The 23,929-nt window shown below is 36.7% G+C and overlaps 2 protein-coding genes and 1 long non-coding RNA gene across 3 annotated transcripts; all 3 read left to right on the forward strand.

Annotated features, from left to right (window-relative positions):
• Positions 1 to 523: 523 nt before the first annotated feature.
• LOC128215282 (fumonisin B1 esterase-like) lies at positions 524 to 2,065 on the forward strand (the record flags this gene model as incomplete). The annotated part of the gene is made up of 3 exons (XM_052921987.1): positions 524 to 1,150; positions 1,469 to 1,598; positions 1,947 to 2,065. Coding segments are annotated over exons 1-3 (876 nt in total), but the record flags the coding sequence as incomplete, so codon positions are not given.
• Positions 2,066 to 2,093: 28 nt separating this feature from the next.
• LOC128212905 (uncharacterized) lies at positions 2,094 to 4,532 on the forward strand. Its single transcript, XR_008257636.1, has 3 exons — positions 2,094 to 2,135; positions 3,031 to 3,102; positions 4,346 to 4,532. It is a non-coding gene; the product is annotated as an uncharacterized LOC128212905 (long non-coding RNA).
• Positions 4,533 to 12,236: 7,704 nt separating this feature from the next.
• Positions 12,237 to 16,816, forward strand: LOC128214972 (fumonisin B1 esterase-like). Its single transcript, XM_052921694.1, has 5 exons — positions 12,237 to 12,887; positions 13,216 to 13,345; positions 13,693 to 13,881; positions 14,766 to 14,837; positions 16,039 to 16,816. The coding sequence occupies exons 1-5, from the start codon at positions 12,261 to 12,263 to the stop codon at positions 16,635 to 16,637; spliced, it is 1,617 nt and encodes a 538-aa protein (XP_052777654.1). The 5' UTR covers positions 12,237 to 12,260; the 3' UTR covers positions 16,638 to 16,816.
• Positions 16,817 to 23,929: the final 7,113 nt, after the last annotated feature.

The following is a 23,929-nucleotide window of genomic DNA, read 5'->3' on the forward strand; positions in this document are numbered from 1 at the left end:
GTTGGTTCTTGTTCATGCCATATTCTTGTGATGCCATTGGATCGATCACTCTTTGTCTTTAAAATGTTCGAATATGTTTGTGGTTGAGGAAAATCCCTTTTTTCATTGACCGTTCCTAAGTGGTAACCTAAAAATAGAACGAATATGTAATATGAGTTTGTTGTTTTGTGGCGGTGTTCAAATCTGCAGGCTTCACATTGAATATTTCCTCTTTTTAGAATATTGTTTTAATAACACCTAAACGTAATTTGCCTACACACACATAGTAAACACCTGTTTCAATAATTCGACTCAAAGTCAAATGTTGGTTCTTTCTGAATATCAAAGGGCATCAGAGACAAGATAAGACCTTAAGATTGGCATTCAATGATATTAATTAACTCTTTAAATGCGATAATAACTGCTATGTCAAGGTTTTTCTTATCACAAGTGAACGTCTAGACTAGTCTTATTCGTATAGATATCATAAACTTTAGATACTATAATTTGTAAAATGAGATTCATAATATTTGTCTTATTGTTTATGTTTACTGGAAGTGTAAAAGGTTTTCTCTTCACGCCATCGTCTGCTGTTAATGTAGCCATCGACTGCGGACAGATCCGTGGATTTTATAACGACACTTCCGGTGCGTACTCGTTTCTAGGCATACCGTATGCGAGCCCGCCCGTCGGCCGACTGAGATGGATGCCACCGGTGCCCGTTAACGCTTCAAACGGAAACTGCTGGAATGGAGTGTATGAAGCTACGTCATTCACCAGTCCATGTATACAAAGAAACTTCAGTGACGTTGACAACTCTGGCAGCTTTATCGGCAGTGAAGATTGTTTGCATTTGAACGTATGGAGTCCCAGTTTGGATACTACAGCGATACTTCCGGTGATGTTCTGGATTTATGGTGGAAGTTTGACAGATGGAAGGGCTGACGCAGGCGATGATGGCTATGGTCCTACAACGGAGATGGCTCGCGACCATAACGTTGTCTATGTTAGCCTTAACTATCGTCTTAACGCCTTTGGATTTATGTCTTTGGACATGTTGAGGGCTGGATCACCAACCAACACTTCCGGGAATTATGGGTTTATGGACATGCTGACAGGACTACAATGGGTGCAGAACAACATCCGGCAGTTTGGAGGAGACCCAAACCAGGTGAGGCCGAGTTTGCCATAACGCATGATACATGATCCGCATCTGTTTCCGTTTCGCTGCGTTTCCGAGTCCGCACATCGCAAGCAGAAGATGACAACGGAAGCGGACCAACAATCATGCGTTCATGGATATGCAAACATACAATAGAAAACAGTGTCCATTTATTTCATGACGTAAACACACATGTATAAAGATAAGATAACAGCATTTTTTCTTTCTTTAAATTCGGTTTTCAATGCTTGCTGGCGCTACATTCAAAGAGGTTAATCGGCAAAACCGACATGCAAGACCTATCGTATGCACTTTTTTGCATTTCAGGTGACGATATTTGGTCACAGCTCGGGAGGAACAGCTGTATTTGCCTTGTTAGGGTCGCCGTTGAGTCGCGGTCTCTTTCACAAGGCGTGGATGTCCAGCGCCTCACCGATCATGAACAAAACCGCTGAAGGTTTGTTTGCAATATCAAATAGCGGCAGGTGATGGTCCGGGATGCATTAAAAATATATTTTAAAAATAATGCATGGAATGTACATTGGTTGTATATTAATATTATGGTTATAATACACGACGTCAATTATGTTGATTCAGCCTTTTTATAGTTCTTTCTATGAATATAAACGAGCTAAATTATGTACTGGCTTATTCGTTTACCGTGTAAAATTATATTACACTTTTTACCATTGTTTCCTCTTTCATGAAATCCAATAGATAACACTGGAATGAACCATTACGAGGTTCCTGAAAAAATATATACATGTCAATAGAAAACTCTGTTTTCTTACGTTTTAACCTGCAGACGCGAACAGCGACAACCAAGCGTTCGTCAGGAAGTCGGGATGTGCTGATGTTGGCTGCCTGTATAATCTGACACCAGCGCAGATCATCGCCAGTCTGCCCTGGAAGGAGTTCCCGTACTGGGGGATGGATGATCTTGGTGATTTTCCGACAAAGGGCCGCTTCGATGGCGCATTGGCTGTAGTAGATGGTGAGATTTTAAAGAATTGTGGCTGTCTTTTAGTTGATTTGTGTAAAACACTTGCTTACACTTTATCTGATAGTTTCTTTTTTTAAAAACCACAATTCAATGATATATCGAGGGCTAACGCAAGATTGACGTAACTCTTTATGGAATGGCTGAGTTCGCTTTATGAAATAGCTAAGTTCCCTATATAAAACAGCCGAGTTATATATATATATATATATATAGGAATATATATAAAGCTGAGTTTTCTTTATCAATTAGCTGAGTTCTTAATAAAATTGCTGAGTTCTCTATATGAAATTGCTGAGTTCTATATATAAAATAGCTGAGTTCTCTATATTAAATAGCTGAGTTCTCTATATAAATTGCTGAGTTACCTATATGAAATAGCACGAGTTCTCTATATGAAAATACCTGAGTTGCCTATAAATTGCTGAGTTCCCTTTATGCAATATCGTGAGTTCTCTATATGAAATATCTGAGCTCTCTATATGAAACAGCTGAGTTCTCTATATGAAATACCTGATTTCACTCTATGAAATATCTGAGTTCTCGCTATGAAATTACTGAGTCTCTGTATGAAACAGTTGAGTTCTCTTTATGTAAACAAATAATGAAAGAACTCAGGTTGGTTCAACACAAATATATCGCCCATTACATAAGGGCGCACGAGTATTGTTATGGTTTCTATGGTTTCTATGAATAGACACACATGGCAATTAGCGGGCGATATTACAAATATGATTATGAATTACCCAACCTAAACCAAATCTTCGTTTTTATCGTGCGTGTATTTAGAACGCCAGTCAAAAAATCGGACATACCAAACAGATACAATCTGTTCACACTACAGCTTTAGTGAAATTATACCCTAATCTGAACTATCTTACCACTTCAGGGTATGTGTTACCAAAGTCTCCACTTGAAGCATTTGCTGAAGGGGAAGGAGTCGACGTCCCAGTATTAATAGGTTCGCCAGTTTTAAATCCATGTAGCATTTAAGAAAGAATGACGTTTTACAAAATTGTGCTAGGCCTAATTTCGAGAAATTTCTTAGGATGTAAAGCAGTTTAAAACTATAATTCACGACTGTTAATTTTGTTTCGCAATAGTGACGTTTTACAAATCAAAACAAATTTAAATTCACAAAACCACTAGTACTTGTATAAAACTTGTTTTCTAAAAAATCATTTATTTTTTAAGTGCTTTTTACGACCATTCACGACCACATGTGCACATACGAGTGTTTCAATGTGAGCCTATGGAAGTAATAGAGTAGAAACCAAATATACAATTGTACTATTCACTTCGACACATATGACCTTTGTTTCTTAGAAACTTTTTCAGGAATGAATCCTAGATTGTTGACGTTCATTTGCCCGCAGTGTTTTATTTCAGTTTATTCGTCGCAATTACAAAAAGTCGATTTGTATAACCAATTGCGGAGGATATAAGTAATTTGAGTGCGAAATATTACATAAAGTGTATTCAATACCATTGTCTTATTCTTCTATAATAAATGCATCGAAAACATGCTAATAGCTTCAATTTATTGTTATTTATTATGTTTCTATATTCGATATTTTCGTCGCTATATTGCAACAACTTAAGTTACTTTAAGTGTCATAACCATAATTAAACAAGTACACGTTCAGCCGTTTCAATTAAATAGTCGATGCCAAATATCGGTACATTTAAAACAGGCTATGTTTGCAATATTAGTTTCTGAGATTGCTATGTAAAATTAAACTATATACATTCAAATTTAAAAAAAAACACATTTTCATTCAATCTTTCGATGGTGGTTTATTTATTATACTTTTAGTGCATTGTGTGATAGCCTGAAATGTTTATTCATTGATTGGTTGTTGATTGATTGATTGATTGATTGTTTGGTTAATTGATTGATTGATTCATTGATGATTGAAAACATAATTGATTGTTTGCTTGATTGATTGAATAATGCATTTTTCTTAACATCAATCTACAAATTATTTATTATTTGATTGATTAATTGATTGATTGATTAATTGATTGATTAACTGATTTATGATTTGATTGATAAATTGATTTATTGATTTATTAATTAAATGATTGATTGATTTATTGATTCATTGATTCATTCATACATTCGTTCATTTTTTAATTAGCTGATTTACTGATTGAATACATTCTAGACTAATTGATTCCCAATTCTATATCTAATTATGAAGGCACAACAGCACAAGAGGTCGACATTGAGCATCCATCTGCAAACTGGACGTGGGGTGATAACAATTACCGAGAGCACGTCAGAGACAAGCTAAATCCTTTCGGCACTGTGATTGCAGAGACCGCCCTTCAGTTATACCCTGCGAACAAGTCAACGCCAGAATTCCAGATAACTTCTATGATATCAGATTGCCGAGTTGTGTGCGGGAACGACTACCTCGGTGTGATCCTGTCGGCAGCTGTAGCGTCTCCGGTTTACAGATACGTTGCTGCGTACATTCCATCTGGGCCAGCAAGACCTTTTGGAGGCGCCGTTAAAGCTAGTAACGCATTTCATGGCATTGACATCTTAGCTTACTTCAATGCGACCAGACTTATGTTGGCACACGTAACTGACGCAGACAGGCAATGGGAAATCAATGTACAACAGGAAGTACTGGCTTTCGTGCGCACAGGAAGTCCTCATACGGATGACTGGGGAATGTTTCCCAGCCAGACGGCGCTGTTGACTGAGAACACAACGGTTACGGCTGGGTACCACACTGCAGAGTGTCTGTTTTGGCTTAGAAACGGGTTCTTCTCGTACTCGTGGATCAATTAAACACAGAAACAAAATAAAGTTTTGAGTTAAATTTCGCAAATAATTATTGTGTTAGAAGGCAACAATAACATAATATTGAATCCATTTCAAGGCTTATGTTGATTAAATGCTATATTCTAACTTTAAAGCTGCACTCTCACAGATTAACCATTTTACAACATTTTAAATTTTTTATAGAATAAGCGAATTTGTGCGTAAATATCTGTAAACCAGTTTTAAAATGCTGCTGCTAAAAGATCAGGTCGCATTTTTATATTTCCATTCGAAAATTAATGTTTTATGGCTAAAAGCGTTACTCACGGTTTAAGAAAAATTCATAATCATTTTGTTTAGCTTAAATATAAAAATCTGCGGTCTAATATTTTGTCAGCATCTTATATGACTGGTGTACATGCATTTTCGCATAAATTGGCTCGTTCTAAGACAAAAAATAAAAAAGTTGTCAAAACGTCTTTCTATTCAGTGATATATGATGATTCACAAATGAGCAGATCTCAGTTGTTTGGGAAACTGCCGGAATAACTCATTTCTCTAAAAGCGGTAAACCTCGTTTCCGCAAAACACCCTACACTCGGGTCGGGATAAACCTATCTTACACTATCGGCCATGGAAGATACTTAAAATCATTTTTTGAACGTAACTATGAAACACTGCGATTTGATCTTTTGTAAGTAGTCTCGTATCACTGGTTTTTAGATATTTACACAAATAATAGGCTCATTCGAGGACAAAAAAAATAAATAAGAGTTTTCAAAACGGTCACTCTGTGACAGTCCAGCTTAACTGATTGGATTAAAATTACAGTGTTTAATTTATCTTTACACGTCTTTTGAATTAATGATTTAAGAAGTTTGCAATTTATTTTCATGATTTACAGTCGTACAATTGATGGGTTGAAAGTATAGTAGAATGATTTGTGCATTCAGTACACGTCGCTAATGTCATTGACTTGGTTAAAACTATCAACTTGATTTAAAAATACATTTTTGTAGTCTTATTTGCATCATTTATTTGTGGTATTGGCGTATTTATGTATGTGTTTTGGTTTGATCACGCGATTCAACAATAAATATTAGTTCGCAGTTCAAGTGTATGTTTTTATTTCAATCAATAATTTCAGCACGCACATAGTATTTATTACATTCTCAAGTGAAGTGGTTGTTGGTGTTTATTGTTTCAAAAAATCATATTCTATGAACAGTTTATGCTTCGAGAAATATGATGCAACAAAGGACTATCAATCAAAAAGGCTGTTAAAAAGTAAAACTATGTCGCACTAGCATCAAGGTTTGAATGATGAATCGCCAGATTACAATTAGTTTACCTCACGGGGCACTTACAAAAAAATTGAATGACAAGTTAATATAAAACAATCAAGTTTCCAGTTAAACAACATATGGGCATCCAGAAAACCCTTACCAAAACGATGCAGTCCCATGAACTTTCGCCCAAAATATGGTGTTAGAATTAACTCAACTGTTAATTCGCACACACGATGATGATAAATATAGGTTACCATATATATACATAGGTATATAATAGACTTTCTAATGAGGAAAATTTAACTGTCATAGAGATGAAAAACTTTCAGCTTCTAAGCCTTCCGTGTGTAGCGTCGCTCACATTACTGGTGCATGCGGCACCAAGTCTGAGTGTAACTGATGACAATGCCGCTCTGAATGAGAAAGTGGACCGATAGACGCTTGCTATTACCACTCAGAGGACGAAAGATCTAGAACAGAGTATCAGTCAAACACTAAATAAAACACGACATATAATTGAAGATGTGAGCCAACAGCTAACAGTTCCGTCAAACAATGTTGCCTTCTTCGCACGTGTGGACCAAAGCTACGAGAATAGTGGTGCTTGGGGGACGATTATGTTTAAAACAGTGGTTACCAATATGCCCACCTCTTAAATCCTATGTGGCAACTATTGGAAGCCATCTTCCTGGTCTCATGATTAGTCGTTGTTTTCTTACCCACTGTGTATAAGTCCCGATGGTGTCATGAACTTAATCGAGGTCGCCAACTTGACAAAACATATCTAGATTATTTTACCAAATTTAGGTCCCTTTACACATGGAAAAACTCAATATCTATCAGTCAAACATTCAAACGACTTCTCCATTTTCGACGTGAGTATGACATGTGGAAACGATTATCTCTATCTGGGGATGCCATCTCCATTCACGTCCCCGGTTTTTAGACTAATAACGTTGCATAAATATGAATGCAAAGGACAAAACCATGGGATCGTCATTGACATACTGGCAAAGCTAGATAAGCAGTCGAAAGTGCATCATCCAACTGCAAGTCGTACGCATCGGAACTTCAAGAACATGATTAATGTTCTGTAGTGATTAAGGTATACCGCGGTCGTTCGACTTCTGGCAAGAGTGTTGGTAGACGCCTATTTCTACAAAGCCACTTGAACATTACAATGTGTATTGAATGGATATCAATCAGATGATGTTATGATCTGTAATGTAAAATATGAGTTACTTTACAACGTGTTGGCGTCTCGTTGAGCAGCTTATTTTTGAAAGCATGCCTCGATCTTATTCGGGATATTGCAGTTTGAAGTTGAAGATTAGATCTCCGTCATGGAAAGACCTATTTAGTGTATACTCTGTATAGTTAGGCAGACAACGACACCCGAGACTAAGAGAAAAAACAAATGTTTGGAGCCTTAACTTAATACAATCTTTGATCTCAACGCAAAGTGAAGATATCATATACTATAGAAGAAACCTAAATGTATCTTGTTTTGAAAAAAAAATATAACTAGTAGTTGAAAAGTTTAATTTTGTTTGGTTGTGCACATGCTGAAATTGACATTATAATTTTCACTGTTAAGGCGCCTACAATATCCCAAAGAATTGCAAAATTCACATGGCTCCTTAAAACTTTGAAAGTAATGAATGTTTTAGGAGACATTAATTGTTCTTTACACAATTTGACTTTCTATTTCAAGCCAAACACTGCGTCTTTGAAAAGGAGAAAAGACGGCAACATGTCAAATGTTGGCGCTAGCGTGCAAACGATAAGATGGAAATAACAGGAATTAAAAAGATTAAAGCTGTAGTTCTTTTTTTCACTTGTTTCTTATAAACGATCTTGACAAATCACCATCTTTGGATTTTGTTTCGTATTTAATTTATTTACATACTGCGAGTCTACGCGTTATAAGCGACTCATATTTACATACTGCGAGTCTACGCGTTATAAGCGACCCATATTTACATACCGCGAGTCTACGCGTTATAAGCGACCCATATTTACATACCGCGAGTCTACGCGTTATAAGCGACCCATATTTACATACCGCGAGTCTACGCGTTATAAGCGACCCATATTTACATACCGCGAGTCTACGCGTTATAAGCGACCCATATTTACATACCGCGAGTCTACGCGTTATAAGCGACCCATATTTACATGCCGCGAGTCTACGCGTTATAAGCGACCCATATTTACATACCGCGAGTCTACGCGTTATAAGCGACCCATATTTACATACTGCGAGTCTACGCGTCATAAGCGACCCATATTTACATACTGCGAGTCTACGCGTTATAAGCGACCCATATTTACATACTGCGAGTCTACGCGTTATAAACAACCCATATTTTACGACCCTCGTTAGCAATAAATCTTATATAAACTGTATACAGCTAACTAACACCAGAGTATCAAACACACACAACAAGAAGTAATAACATTATTAAAAAAGAATAAACGCAAATTAGTGTTTCCATCCTAAGTACCTTTGTCTGCTTCGGTGTACTTGCCAATTACTGGTGCTCAACATAAAGAATCTATTTGCGATGGTAATATACAAGTTTTACTGCTGATGTTCTCTCTTCTTTGCCACTCTGTAGAACAATACCAGTCCTGCTTAACGTTCCTGCGGCACCGAAAGTGCTTTGATTAGATTAAGGTAACGGTCTTTAGATGATCTCAGTGTGAGTGCAAAGAAATGATAAAGAACCAAAATGTGTGCATGATTCTTGTGAGATTTCATGAACAAAGCCAAGCGAAAGCTCATAAATCTGTAATAACAGAAATATTTCTAAAATATTCGACTTGCATTTATGCACGCTAGGTGTAAAATGTGCTTATAATACCAATTTCCTTAGACATGTTAGATTTCATACTATTTTAAGAAACTAAACACAGATGTTTTAATGTGCTTTAGTACGACAGAACATATTTATTTTGCCTCGCAATGGAGTTTTGTACAATTGGCTTAATGAATAATTTATCGCAAAAGTCATCTTCCTCAATCACATAACCTTCCATATGATTATTTTGATAAAATTGCACATTATTCGTATTTATATAATACAAAAAAAATCATCATTTCTGTTGCATTTGTAGAAATTTATTTTGATTATCAATTTTTGATTCGAAAGGTAATTGAAAATCTTTCATTATTCATTCATTTATACCACCGTACATTATACCGTATACTTGTTCATTGGACATTTGAAATTGTTTTCAGTATTATAATTTTTGATAATTTATGTTTGTGGATATAAATGTATTTGAGTGTGTGTTTTTTTTTATTTCTTCCCAATAAACCATACTGTTTAAAAATATGCCTTTAACTGAAACTGTGTGTGAAATGGATTAATCTTGAAAGAAAATCAGTAGACTTGGCCTTTGCTTTTAATATATGACGGAAAATATATAGCAATGTTTGTTTGTAACGAAAGGGCCCTTCCGAGGTATTCCATTTAAAGGCTATTAATTTTCTCTTATCCCCGTTTCTGTTTTTAAAGACAGTTCTTTTCACATCTAGTTTCAGTTTTAACTATTCAAGCAGCTGACGCATACCGTGATAATCTCACTTCCGTAAAGGCTGTAAATTATACATCTAAGACCCTGTAAACACAATTACACGTTTTTTCATGTTGTTTTTTTCTTCTGATTGCTGTAATTTGACTAAGGGGAAAGTTTTGCAACTGTTAATAGTTTACATTAATAAGACTTAAGCAAAATGTAAACCAAGTGTAGCATTCTCAATGAATGCATCCTGGACCATGTCCGTGTACTTGGCATTTAGTTATAACGTGCCATATTTGTATGTCTACTTATGAGCTATTCTTAAGCATGTTGTTCGTCGTCACATATGTGCGTATCCAATATTTGGTTCATACTGCATGTCCTCTAAACGAGCTTCACCTTACTGCACCACAAATGGCATTTATCTTTAAATTATATTACAATGTTATTCAGATTCTTTTAGCTAATGACGAGACTAATTTATCAGTCTACGTCATGCAACGTTTTGTAAAAATAAAATAAAAGCGGAAAACAATCCTCTGAAGCTTTTTTCTTTAGCAAATTAAATACATGATTTGTTTCAACAGCTTCATGTGGGAAGCGCTTTGTTGAGGTAGCAATTTGGTGTTCTTATTTGGTAGCCGCCTTATTTATGTCTACTTCTGTATGCTTCTCTTGGCTGGGTATCCAGTGTACTAATGGCAGTTTCTGTAGTCCGTTCGATTTAGTAGTGAGCATAACTGAATAAATCTAAGGAGACTAGTTATACCGATCAAAATAATTTGCAACGTCTTTAGTCTTATCATAATTTAAAACATATTGAAATATTTTGCATCTGTATGTTTGTTATTAACGAGACTAAAATGATAAAATTACGATAAAGATCAGGTTCTTATTATGCTGTTTGATTTATATAGTGTTTGCAATATGACGACCAAGATTACGTAGGGCGTTATCCTGTTTGCTAAAATCTAATACACATGCCATTCTTACAAGTGCAGGACTGCACACCATTTACAGAAATTGATTCTGAGAAACAGGTTTTCTTCTTTTTGATTGGAAGAACTTTCGCAGCTTAGAAAACGCTTAGAGATATTTAAGTGCCGGTTTAATTGTGAAAATAACCAGCAAATACTCTCGCTTGGCTATTTGCCAGCATCTTATCGACAGCATGCGTTGACATGTTAACTTGATTGTCTAAGAAAAAAAAATGTCATAATAAGTTGTAATTGAAATCAGAGTTGTATTTTTTTTTTAGTATTTTATATCACAATGGAAACGAGGGAATCGCCACGTATTCAAATATTTAACGAAAACAATGTTAAAAGTTGGTTTAAGGCCCAACTGACAATAAACAAGATACACACACACACACACACACACACACACACACACACACACACACACACACATACACACACACACACACACACATACACACACACGCACATACCGATCACAAATGCATCAATAATGTGTTATTAAAGACGGTTATCGCCCTCAAAACAAATGGGAGCGTTCTTGAATATAGGTTCTTTTAACTGTAAGCAGTTCGTTTTCATTACTATTTGCATCACTCAAAGACGTAATCGATACATTACCACTTGATCCAAGTATTAAAAGAGTAACCAAATTTCAGCGTTTTTTACGAGCCTTTACCAGACGTGGTAATTTGAATGTATGAGATCAATGTAAACTATTGCACAGGAACAATCAGCTGTAAAATCAGTGGAAATTTTCAGCAGTTTCATCTTCTTAAGGCATAGAACATTTAAATTGAAATATAAACAAAAATATATTTACAATTTTTTTCTTGACCGAAATATTTCAGAGATAATTTACTTGTGGTACAAACTTTAGAAATTTTGTTCCATTAACGCGTTTCTCCAAGCTAGGTATTTCAAACCATAAATACGGTCCCACATAAAGTGGGACACCAAGACGGTATCCCATTAGTTATTAATTAATAAACACCTCTTGCTCCAATTCTATTTAAAGTACAGTTGGTTCTTGTTCAAGCCATATTCTTGTGTTGCCATTGGATCGACCACTCTTTGTTTTAAAAATGTTCGAATATGTTTGTGGTTGAGGAAAATCCCTTTTTTTCATTGACCGTTCCTAAGTGGTAATTAATAATAGAACGAATATGTAATATGAGTGTGTTGTTTTGTGGCAGTGTTCAAATCTGCAGGCTTCACATTGAAGATTTCCTCTTTTTAGAATAGTGTTTTAATAACACCTAAACGTAATTTGCCTACACACACATAGTAAACACCTGTTTCAATAATTCGACTCAAAGTCAAATGGTGGTTCTTTCTGAATATCAAAGGGGCATCAGAGACAAGATAAGACCTTAAGATTGGCATTCAATGATATTAATTAACTCTTTAAATGCGATAATAACTGCTATGTCAAGGTTTTCCTTATCACAAGTGAACGTCTAGACTAGTCTTATTCGTATAGATATCATAAACTTTAGATACTATAATTTGTAAAATGAGATTCATAATACTTGTCTTATTGTTTATGTTTACTGGAAGTGTAAAAGGTTTTCTCTTCACGCCATCGTCTGTTGTTAATGTAGCCATCGACTGCGGACAGATCCGTGGATTTTATAACGGCAGTTCCGGTGCGTACTCGTTTCTAGGCATACCGTATGCGAGCCCGCCCGTCGGCCGACTGAGATGGATGCCACCGGTGCCCGTTAACGCTTCAAACGGAAACTGCTGGAATGGAGTGTATGAAGCTACGTCATTCACCAGCCCATGTATACAAAGAAACTCCAGTGACGTTGACAACTCTGGCAGCTTTATCGGCAGTGAAGATTGTTTGCATTTGAACGTATGGAGTCCCAGTTTGGATACTACAGCGATACTTCCGGTGATGTTCTGGATATATGGTGGAAGTTTGACAAATGGAAGGGCTGACGCAGGCGATCATGGCTATGGTCCTACAGCGGAGATGGCTCGCGACCATAACGTTGTCTATGTTAGCCTTAACTACCGTCTTAACGCCTTTGGATTTATGTCTTTGGACATGTTGAGGGCTGGATCACCAACCAACACTTCCGGGAATTATGGGTTTATGGACATGCTGACAGGACTACAATGGGTGCAGAACAACATCCGGCAGTTTGGAGGAGACCCAAACCAGGTTAGGCCGAGTTTGCCATAAACGCATGATACATGATCCGCATCTGTTTCCGTTTCGCTGCGTTTCCGAGTCCGCACATCGCAAGCAGAAGATGACAACGGAAGCGGACCAACCATCATGCGTTCATGGATATGCAAACATACAATAGAAAACAGTGTCCATTTATTTCATGACGTAAACACATATGTATAAAGATAAGATAAGATAACAGCATTTTTTTTTCTTTCTTTAAATTCGGTTTTCAATACTTGTTGGCGCTACATTCAAAGAGGTTAATCGGCAAAACCGACATGCAAGACCTATCGTATGCACTTTTTTTGCATTTCAGGTGACGATATTTGGTCAAAGCTCGGGGGGAACAGCTGTATTTGCCTTGTTAGGGTCGCCGTTGAGTCGCGGTCTCTTTCACAAGGCGTGGATGTCCAGCGCCTCACCGATCATGAACAAAACCGCTGAAGGTTTGTTTGCAATATCAAATAGCGGCAGGTGATGGTCCGGGATGCATTTAAAATATATTTTAAAAGTAATGTATTTAATGTACATTGGTTGTATATTAATATTATGGTTATAAGGCACGACGTCAATTATGTTGATTCAGCCTCAGTAAGTTATTTCTTTGAATATAAACGAGCTTAATATTGTACTGGCTTATTCGTTTACCGTGTAAAATTATATTACACTTTTTACCATTGTTTCCACTTTCATGAAATCCAATAGATAACACTAAAATGAACCATTACGAGGTTCCTTTGAAAAATATATACATGTCAATAGAAAACTCTTTTTCTAACGTTTTAACCTGCAGACGCGAACAGCGACAACCAAGCGTTCGTCAGGAAGTCGGGATGTGCTGATGTTGGCTGCCTGTATAATCTGACACCAGCGGAGATTATAGCCAGTCTGCCCTGGAAGGAGTTCCCGTACTGGGGGATGGATGACCTTGGGGATTTTCCGACAAAGGGCCGCTTCGATGGCGCATTGGCTGTAGTAGATGGTGAGATATTAAATAATTATGGTTGTGTTTTAGTTGATTTGTGTAAAACACTTGCTTTACACTATATCTGATAGTTTCTGGTTTTTAAACAACAGTTTAATGATATATCGAGGGCTAACGCAAGATTGGCGTAACTCTTTATGAAATGGCTGAGTTCGCTATATAAAAAGCTGAGTTTTCTTTATCAGTTAGCTGAGTTCTTAGTGAAATAGTTGAGTTCTCTACATGAAATAGCTGAGTTCTCTATATAAAATAGCTGAGTTCTCTATATAAAATAGCCGAGCTGCCTATATAAATTGCTGGGTTCTCTACATGAAATAGCTGAGTTCTCTATATAAAATAGCAGAGTTGCCTATATAAATTGCTGAGTTCTCTACATAAAATAGCTGAGTTTTCTATATAAAATAGCCGAGCTCTCTATATAAAATAGCCGAGTTGCCTATATAAATTGCTGAGTTCTCTACATAAAATTGCTGAGTTCTCTATATAAAATAGCCGAGCTCTCTATATAAAATAGCCGAGTTGCCTATATAAATTGCTGAGTTCCCTTTATGAAATATCTGAGCTCTAAATATGAAACAGTTCTCTATATGTAATAAAATAAATGAAATAACTCAGGTTGGTTCAACACAAATATACAGCCCATTGATTACATTAGGGTGTACGATAATGGTTAAGGTTTCTATGAATAGACACGCATGGCAATTAGCGGGCGATATTACAAATATGATTATGAATTACACAACCTCAACCAAATCTTCGTTTTTATCGTGCGTGTATTTAGAACGCCAGTCAAAGAATCGGACATACCAAACAGATACAATCAGTTCACAGTATAGCTTCAGTGTAATTATATCTTAATATGAACTATCTTACCACTTCAGGGTATGTGTTACCAAAGTCTCCACTTGAAGCATTTGCTGAAGGGGAAGGAGTCGACGTCCCAGTATTAATAGGTTCGCCAGTTTTAAATCCATGTAGCATTTAAGAAAGAATGACGTTTTACAAAATTGTGCTAGGCCTAATTTCGAGAAATTTCTTAGGATGTAAAGCAGTTTAAAACTATAATTCACGACTGTTAATTTTGTTTTGCAATAGCTACGTTTTACAAATCAAAACAAATTCAAATTCACAAAACCACTAGTACTTGTATAAACAATCATATTTTTTTTAAAGTGCGTTTTACGACCATTCACGACCACATGTGCACATACGAGTGTTGCAATGTTAGCCTATGGAAGTAATAGAGTAGATACCAAATATAAAATTGTACTATTCACGTCTACACATATGACCTTTGTTTCTTAGAGCCGCATTCGGTGGTTCGTACCATTAGTTTGCATCAAAACTTTTTCAGGACTGAATCCTAGATTGTTGACGTTCATTTGCCCGCAGTGTTTTATTTCAGTTTATTCGTCGCAATTACAAAAAGTCGATTCGTATAACAAATTGCCGAGGATATAAGTAATTTTAGTGCGAAATATTAGATAAAGTGTATTCAATACCATTGTCTTATTCTTCTATAATAAATGCATCGAAAACATGATATCAGTTTCAATTTATTGTTATTTATTATCTTTTTACATTCGATATTTTCGTCGCTATATTGCAACAACTTTAGTTACTTTATGTATCTTAACCATAATTGAACACGTAGGCGTTCAGCCGTTTCAATTCAATAGTCGATGCCAAATATCGGTACATTTTAGATAGGTCATGCTTGCAATATTGGTTTCTGAGATTACTATGTAAAATTAAACTATATACATTTAAATTTAAAAAACACTTTAATTCAATCTTTCGATGGTGGTTTATTTATTAAACTTTTAGTGCATTGTGTGATAGCCTGAAATGTTTATTCATTGATTGGTTGTTGATTGATTGATTGATTGATTGATTGACTGATTGATTGATTGATTGTTCGCGTTATTGATTGAATAATGCATTTTTCTTAACATCAATTTATTTATTATTTGATTGATTAATTGATTGATTAATTGATTGATTTATGATTTAATTGATTTATGATTTCATTGATAAATTGATTTATTGATTTATTGATTCGTTGATTCATTCATACATTCATTCATTTAGCTGATTTACTGATTTAATACATTCTAGACTAATTGATTCCCATTTCTATATCTAATTATGAAGGTACAACAGCACAAGAGGTCGACATTGAGCATCCATCTGCAAACTGGACATGGGGTGATAACAATTACCGAGAGCACGTCAGAGACAAGCTAAATCCTTTCGGCACTGTGATTGCAGAGACCGCCCTTCAGTTATACCCTGCGAACAAGTCAACGCCAGAATTCCAGATAACTTCTATGATATCAGATTGCCGAGCTGTGTGCGGGAACGACTATCTCGGTGTGATCCTGTCGGCAGCTGTAGCGTCTCCGGTTTACAGATACGTTGCTGCGTACATTCCATCTGGGCCAGCAAGACCTTTTGGAGGCGCCGTTGAAGCTAGTAACGCATTTCATGGCATTGACATCTTAGCTTACTTTAATGCGACCAGACTTATGTTGACACACGTAACTGACGCAGACAGGCAATGGGAAATTAATATACAACAGGAAGTACTGGCTTTCGTGCGCACAGGAAGTCCCCATACGTATGACTGGGGAATGTTTCCCAGCCAGACGGCGCTGTTGACTGAGAACACAACGGTTACGGCTGGGTACCACACTGCAGAGTGTCTGTTTTGGCTTAGAAACGGGTTCTTCTCGTACTCGTGGATCAATTAAACACAGAAACAAAATGAAGTTTTGAGTTAAATTTCGCAAATAATTATTGTGTTAGAAGGCAACAATAACATAATGTTGAATCCATTTCAAGGCTTATGATGATTAAATGCTATATTCTAACTTTAAAGCTGCACTCTCACAGATTAACCATTTTACAACATTTTAAATTTTTTATAGAATAAGCGAATTTGTGCGTTAATATCTGTAAACCAGTTTTAAAATGCTGCTGCTATAAGATCAGGTCGCATTCTTATATTTCCATTTGAAAATTAATGTTTTATGGCTAAAAGCGTTACTCACGGTTTAAGAAAAATGCATAAGACATCATTTTGTTTAGCTTAAATATAAAAATCTGCGGTCTAATATTTTGTCAGCATCTTATATGACTGGTGTACATGCATTTTCGCATAAATTGGCTCGTTCCAAGACAAAAAAAAATAATAAAAAAGTTGTCAAAACGTCCTTCTATTCAGTGATATAAGATGATTCACAAATGAGCAGATCTCAGTTGTTTGGGAAACTGCCGGAATAACTCATTTCTCTAAAAGCGGTAAACCTCGTTTCCGCAAAACACCCTACACTCGGGTCGGGATAAACCTATCTTACACTATCGGCCATGGAAAATAGTTAAAATCATTTTTTGAACGTAACTATGAAACACTGCGATTTGATCTTTTGTAAGTAGTCTCGTATCACTGGTTTTTAGATATTTACACAAATAATAGGCTCATTCGAGGACAAAAAATAAATAAATAAGAGTTTTCAAAACGGTCACTCTGTGACAGTCCAGCTTAACTGATTGGATTAAAATTACAGTGTTTAATTTATCTTTACACGTCTTTTGAATTAATGATTTAAGAAGTTTGCAATTTATTTTCATGATTTACAGTCGTACAATTGATGGGTTGAAAGTATAGTAGAATGATTTGTGCATTCAGTACACGTCGCTAATGTCATTGACTTGGTTAAAACTATCAATCTTGATTTAAAAATACATTTTTGTAGTCTAATTTGCATCATTTATTTGTGGTATGGGCGTATGTATGTATGTATGTATGTATGTGTTTTGGTTTGATCACGCGATTCAACAATAAATATTAGTTCGCAGTTCAAGTGTATGTTTTTATTTCAATCAATAATTTCAGCACGCACATAGTATTTATTACATTCTCAAGTGAAGTGGTTGTTGGTGTTTATTGTTTCAAAAAATCATATTCTATGAACAGTTTATGCTTCGAGAAATATGATGCAACAAAGGACTATCAATCAAAAAGGCTGTTAGAAAGTAAAACTATGTCGCACTAGCATCAAGGTTTGAATGATGAATCGCCAAATTACAATTAGTTTACCTCACGGGGCACTTACAAAAATTGAATGACAAGTTATTATAAAACAATCGAGGTTTCCAGTTAAACAACATATGGGCATCCAGAAAACCCTTACCAAAACGATGCAGTCCCATGAACTTTTGCCCAAAATATGGTGTTAGAATTAACTCAACTGTTAATTCGCACAAACAATGATGATAAATATAGGTTACCATAGGTATATAATAGACTTTGTAATGAGGAAAATTTAACTGTCATAGACATGAAAAACTTTCAGCTTCTAAGCCTTCCGTGTGTAGCGTCGCTCACATTACTAGTGCATGCGGCACCAAGTCTGAGTGTAACTGATGACAATGCCGCTCTGAAAGAGAAAGTGAACCGATAGACGCTTGCTATTACCACTCAGAGGACGAAAGATCTAGAACAGAGTATCAGTCAAACACTAAATAAAACACGACATATAATTGAAGATGTGAGCCAACAGCTAACAGTTCCGTCAAACAATGTTGCCTTCTTCGCGCGTGTGGACCAAAGCTACGAGAATAGTGGTGCTTGGGGGACGATTATGTTTAAAACAGTGGTTACCAATATGCCCACCTCTTAAATCCTATGTGGCAACTATTGGAAGCCATCTTCCTGGTCTCATGATTAGTCGTTGTTTTCTTACCCACTGTGTATAAGTCCCGATGGTGTCATGAACTTAATCGAGGTCGCCAACTTGACAAAACATATCTAGATTATTTTACCAAATTTAGGTCCCTTTACACATGGAAAAACTCAATATCTATCAGTCAAACATTCAAACGACTTCTCCATTTTCGACGTGAGTATGACATGTGGAAACGATTATCTCTATCTGGGGATGCCATCTCCATTCACGTCCCCGGTTTTTAGACTAATAACGTTGCATAAATATGAATGCAAAGGACAAAACCATGGGATCGTCATTGACATACTAGCGAAGCTAGATAAGCAGTCGAAAGTGCATCATCCAACTGCAAGTCGTACGCATCGGAACTTCAAGAACATGATTAATGTTCTGTAGTGATTAAGGTATACCGCTGTCATTCGACTTCTGGCAAGAGTGTTGGTAGACGCCTATTTCTACAAAGCCACTTGAACATTACAATGTGTATTGAATGGATATCAATCAGATGATGTTATGATCTGTAATGTAAAATATGAGTTACTTTACAACGTGTTGGCGTCTCGTTGAGCAGCTTATTTTTGAAAGCATGCCTCGATCTTATTCGGGATATTGCAGTTTGAAGCTGAAGATAAGATCTCCGTCATGGAAAGACCTATTTAGTGTATACTCTGTATAGTTAGGCAGACAACGACAACCGAGACTAAGAGAAAAAACAAATGTTTGGAGCCTTAACTTAATACAATCTTTGATCTCAAAGCAAAGTGAAGATATCATATACTATAGAAGAAACCTAAATGTATCTTGTTTTGAAAAAAAAAAAATATAACTAGTAGTTGAAAAGTTTAATTTTGTTTGGTTGTGCTTATCTTTAAGAAACACATGCTGAAATTGACATTATAATTTTCACTGTAAAGGCGCCTACAATATCCCAAAGAATTGCAAAATTCACATGGCTCCTTAAAACTTTGAAAGTAATGAATGTTTTAGTAGACATTAATTGTTCTTTACTCAATTTTACTTTCTATTTCAAGCCAAACACTGCGTCTTCGAAAAGGAGAAAAGACGGCAACATGTCAATTGTTGGCGCTAGCGTGCAAACGATAAGATGGAAATAACAGGAATTAAAAAGATTAAAGATGTAGTTCTTTTTTTTTCACTTGTTTCTTATAAATGACATTGACAAATCACCATCTTTGGATTTTGTTTCGTATTTAATTTATTTACATACCGCGAGTCTATCGTTATAAGCGACCCATATTTACATACTGCGAGTCTACGCGTTATAAGCGACCCATATTTACATACCGCGAGTCTACGCGTTATTAGCGACCCATATTTACATACTTTACATACCGCGAGTCTACGCGTTATAAGCGACCCATATTTACATACCGCGAGTCTACGCGTTATAAGCGACCCATATTTACATACCGCGAGTCTACGCGTTATAAGCGACCCATATTTTACGACCCTCGTTAGCAATAAATCTTATATAAACTGTATACAGCTAACTAATGATAACTGAATATGCAATTGATGCTGGACCTTACAACATATTGTAATAATGTTTTGTACATTGATGAATATCGTTTTATTAATTTCAGGACCCATTGTTGTACAAGCGTTTTAAACTCCTCCAGCAAAGGTCAAAAATAAGAAAACGACCGTGAACGTGGACTGCGGTCGAGTGCGTGGACTTAATAACGTCACTTCCGATGCATATTCGTTCCGAGGGATTCCCTATGCCAGTCCTCCAGTTGGCAGTTCCACCAATTCCGGTTACCAGTTCCAACAGCAACTGCTGGCATGGACTTTTGGACGCTACGCAGTTTGGCAGCCCGTGTTTTCAGAGAAACGCCGCTTACAATGCCAAAATGACGCTTGGAAACGAGGATTGCCTCTATCTGAACGTCTGGACGCCCTCTCTTAACTCAACGGCAGGACTTCCGGTAATGTTCTGGATACACGGGGGATATCTGTTGGAAACGGAAACTTGCATGATATCGGTTATGCACCAACGGAGCAGTTGGCTCGCGACCACAACGTTGTCTACGTCAGCATCAACTACCGACTGAACGCGTTTGGGTTTATGTCGCTGGACATGCTGCGCGGTGGATCGCTTACTAACACTTCCGGGAACTATTGGTTTATGGACATGCTAACAGGTCTGCAATGGGTGCAAAACAACATTCAGCAGTTTGGAGGAGACCCAAACCAGGAAATTATTGTAAGGGATTGGTGATGCTAAAACCTTCCTGTTTGGTATGCGGTATTATCGGGCCTTTCATGAGATTTCGAGGCTCATGGGGGATGCTACTGGTACGGTACCCAGAAACATTTATTTATAACGCAAGATTTAATAGATAATGAAAGCGCTTGCGGTACGAAAGGAGGAGGGGATTTTTGTTTGATACCTAATAATCGTTACAGCCCGTACTAATTTCTAAGATATGTTGTATATACATAGCCATAGACTGTATCTCTGTCATGTTGTCTTATAAACCATCTTTTTTTTTGGCTTTGAAATTTTGCAAAGTTCCGGTTTAACTTCCCTTAACGCCCTTGTATATACATAGCCATAGACTGTATCTCTGTCATGCTGTCTTATAAACCATCTTTTTTTGGCTTTGAAATTTTGCAAAGTTCCGGTTTAACTTCCCTTAACACCCTATTTGCGTCGCTGTCTATTTTTAATACCGAATACATTTTTTTCAGGTGACGCTTTTTGGGCATAGTTCCGGTGCAACTGCCATTTACGCTTTGCTTGCCTCAACGCTCGGCCGCGGACTTTTCCATAAGGCCTGGGTAATCTGCGGATCACCGGTCATGAATAAGACGGCTGCGGAAGCGGATGTGAATAAGTGTTCGTACATAATACCGGATGTCGAGACGCGAACTGCTTGTACAATCTGACACCAAAACATGTGATTGCCAGCGTGCCATGGAAGGAGTTCCCATACTGGGGAATGAGCGACCATCTTGGAATTCCAGCTTTAACGGCGCTCTTCCGGTAGTCGATGGTTATTCATATTTTTGCCTCGAAAAAGCACCATACCATATAATAGAGATATTGCGAAATGCTACATGTATGTGTACGTGTCGAAATGAGTTATTACGTCATCATAATATGTGTAGAACTTTAAAGCCAAAAACTATAGCATATGTGCCAAAATATGTGATCTACAGATACAACTGGAAACCTAGTCCATTTAAAGATGATTAGTCAATTGTTCTATTATCATTGACACTCTTCTACTTTAATCAGGGAGACAGATGAAATTGAGTTCAAAATTAATGAAATCATTGCATGTTTGTAGTGTAAAACTATTGAACTTATAATAAATAAGTTCAATTGTTTTACCGTGGCCGTGGCGATCTCTCTTCAGTAAGCCTATAAAAGGGCATCATGCAAAGTCCAAGGATAGCATTTCTGAAATCGCTACTGGCATTTAAAATGGCGGCTCACATGAACTTGAGGACATCTTTATTTCCCGAATTTTTACATAAATAAATTGGCATTCATTCGTTTTAACTGATTAACTCATGTGGCCGTTTTTGGTGTGTTTGTTTATAGATATCCCAAAATGTTCTTATTTAGTTGATTAGAATATATTCTTTAACAATGTGAACCATGTCTATATTTCCCAGGATTTTAATTTAAAATTGGTTGAGGAAAGTACAATCATGTTTGTGACCGTTCTTTTCCAGGTTATGTTCTACCAAAAGCTCCTCTTGAAGCGTATACAGCAAAAATAGGAATCGTTCCTGTTCTCATTGGTGAGTTGTTTGTTGGTTGATTCTTAGCCTTATGGCACATTAACCACCTGGTAAAATTTGTGAAGCTTGTTCATCAATTAAAACGTTAATGAAAGTGAAGCTTTGTATCAAATGAAATTACATGTTTAACTGAACAACATTGTGATATTTAGGTACCACATCCCATGCTGTAGATATAATGCCAATTCCAATGCCAATGGGCAGATAACAAGTATCAGGACTATGTCCGCAATGCCTTACTCCCCTTTGGTGTTGTCGTAGCAGAGACCGCGCTTAAACTCTACCCAGAAAACGTGCAAACGCCTGAATTTCAACTCACAAGTATGGTGACAGACCTCAGAATGACGTGTGGAAATGAATATCTGGCTCTAGTAATGGCGACTTCTTTTACGTCCCCAGTCTTCAGATACATAGCAGGATATGCCACTTCTATTCCGACGAAGGCGTTTGGAGCAACGTTTCCCGCGCGATACGCCTTTGATGGCATCGACATGTTCGCTTACTACAAAACCATGGGTCTCATGATTGACAACATGACGGACGCAGACAGGCAGTGGGAGGTCAACGTACAACAGGAAGTTATGAGTTTCGTGCTTACCGGAATACCTTTTACGGCCGACTGGGGAATGTTTCCCGGCCGAACGGCAGAGAACACAACGGTTACGGCTGGGTACCATACAGCAGAGTGTCTCTTCTGGTTAAAGAACGGGTTCTTCTCCTACTCGTGGATAAAATGAAATTGAATCAAATGGGTTTTACACTGTTCCGATTATGATTACCTGCGAAAGTGTTAGTGAATATTATTCACGAAACAGATTTAATCAAATAAGAATTATTTTTTTTAAAGAATTCGAAGGCTTCGAGGACTAATAAAATAACACATGAAATTTACATTAAATGACATCAGGAAAAGACGCTAGAGACCTTTTTATATTATTTTCAATTAAGCAGCTCCTATTTTAATTTGTTTACAGTTAGAAATAAACTCCACAAATAAGCTCTATATTCTTTTCGGAATCGTCATTGAACTGACGTCACAAACCTCAACCATTTTTAAACCCAGGGGTGTATACCCTTCACATTCGGAACACCTCGGTCATTTTCTATCGAAAACAACCTCTAATGTATGTGTACGGTTTGCAGTCAGAAATCTTTACATTTAACAACGCTGCAAGTAGAATGCGTAGTAAACTTGATGATTTTACTCTTGGGAATCTTATTTATTTATGCACTTATACAATCACGTACAAACAATTGTTAACTTAGACGTACAAAGTCCACGGTAAAAACTTCAGATAAGTAATACTGTTATTCAAAATTATACAGAATTCACATAAAACACTATAAATAAGTAATACTATCATTCAAATTTATACGAAATTCTTCTACCGATGTACCGATGTATACTTCTGGTGTTGGAAAATGGCCGAGAAGTTCCGAATAACACCCTTCAGATTGGTCTTCATGATGTGTTGTCTTTGTTAAGAAAGAAATACGTACGATCACGTCAGCGTGCTTACTCAAGAAGTCAAAGTGCA

This window comes from Mya arenaria, chromosome 13 (genome assembly GCF_026914265.1).
Source record: "Mya arenaria isolate MELC-2E11 chromosome 13, ASM2691426v1".
In the NCBI taxonomy this organism is placed as follows: domain Eukaryota; kingdom Metazoa; phylum Mollusca; class Bivalvia; order Myida; family Myidae; genus Mya; species Mya arenaria.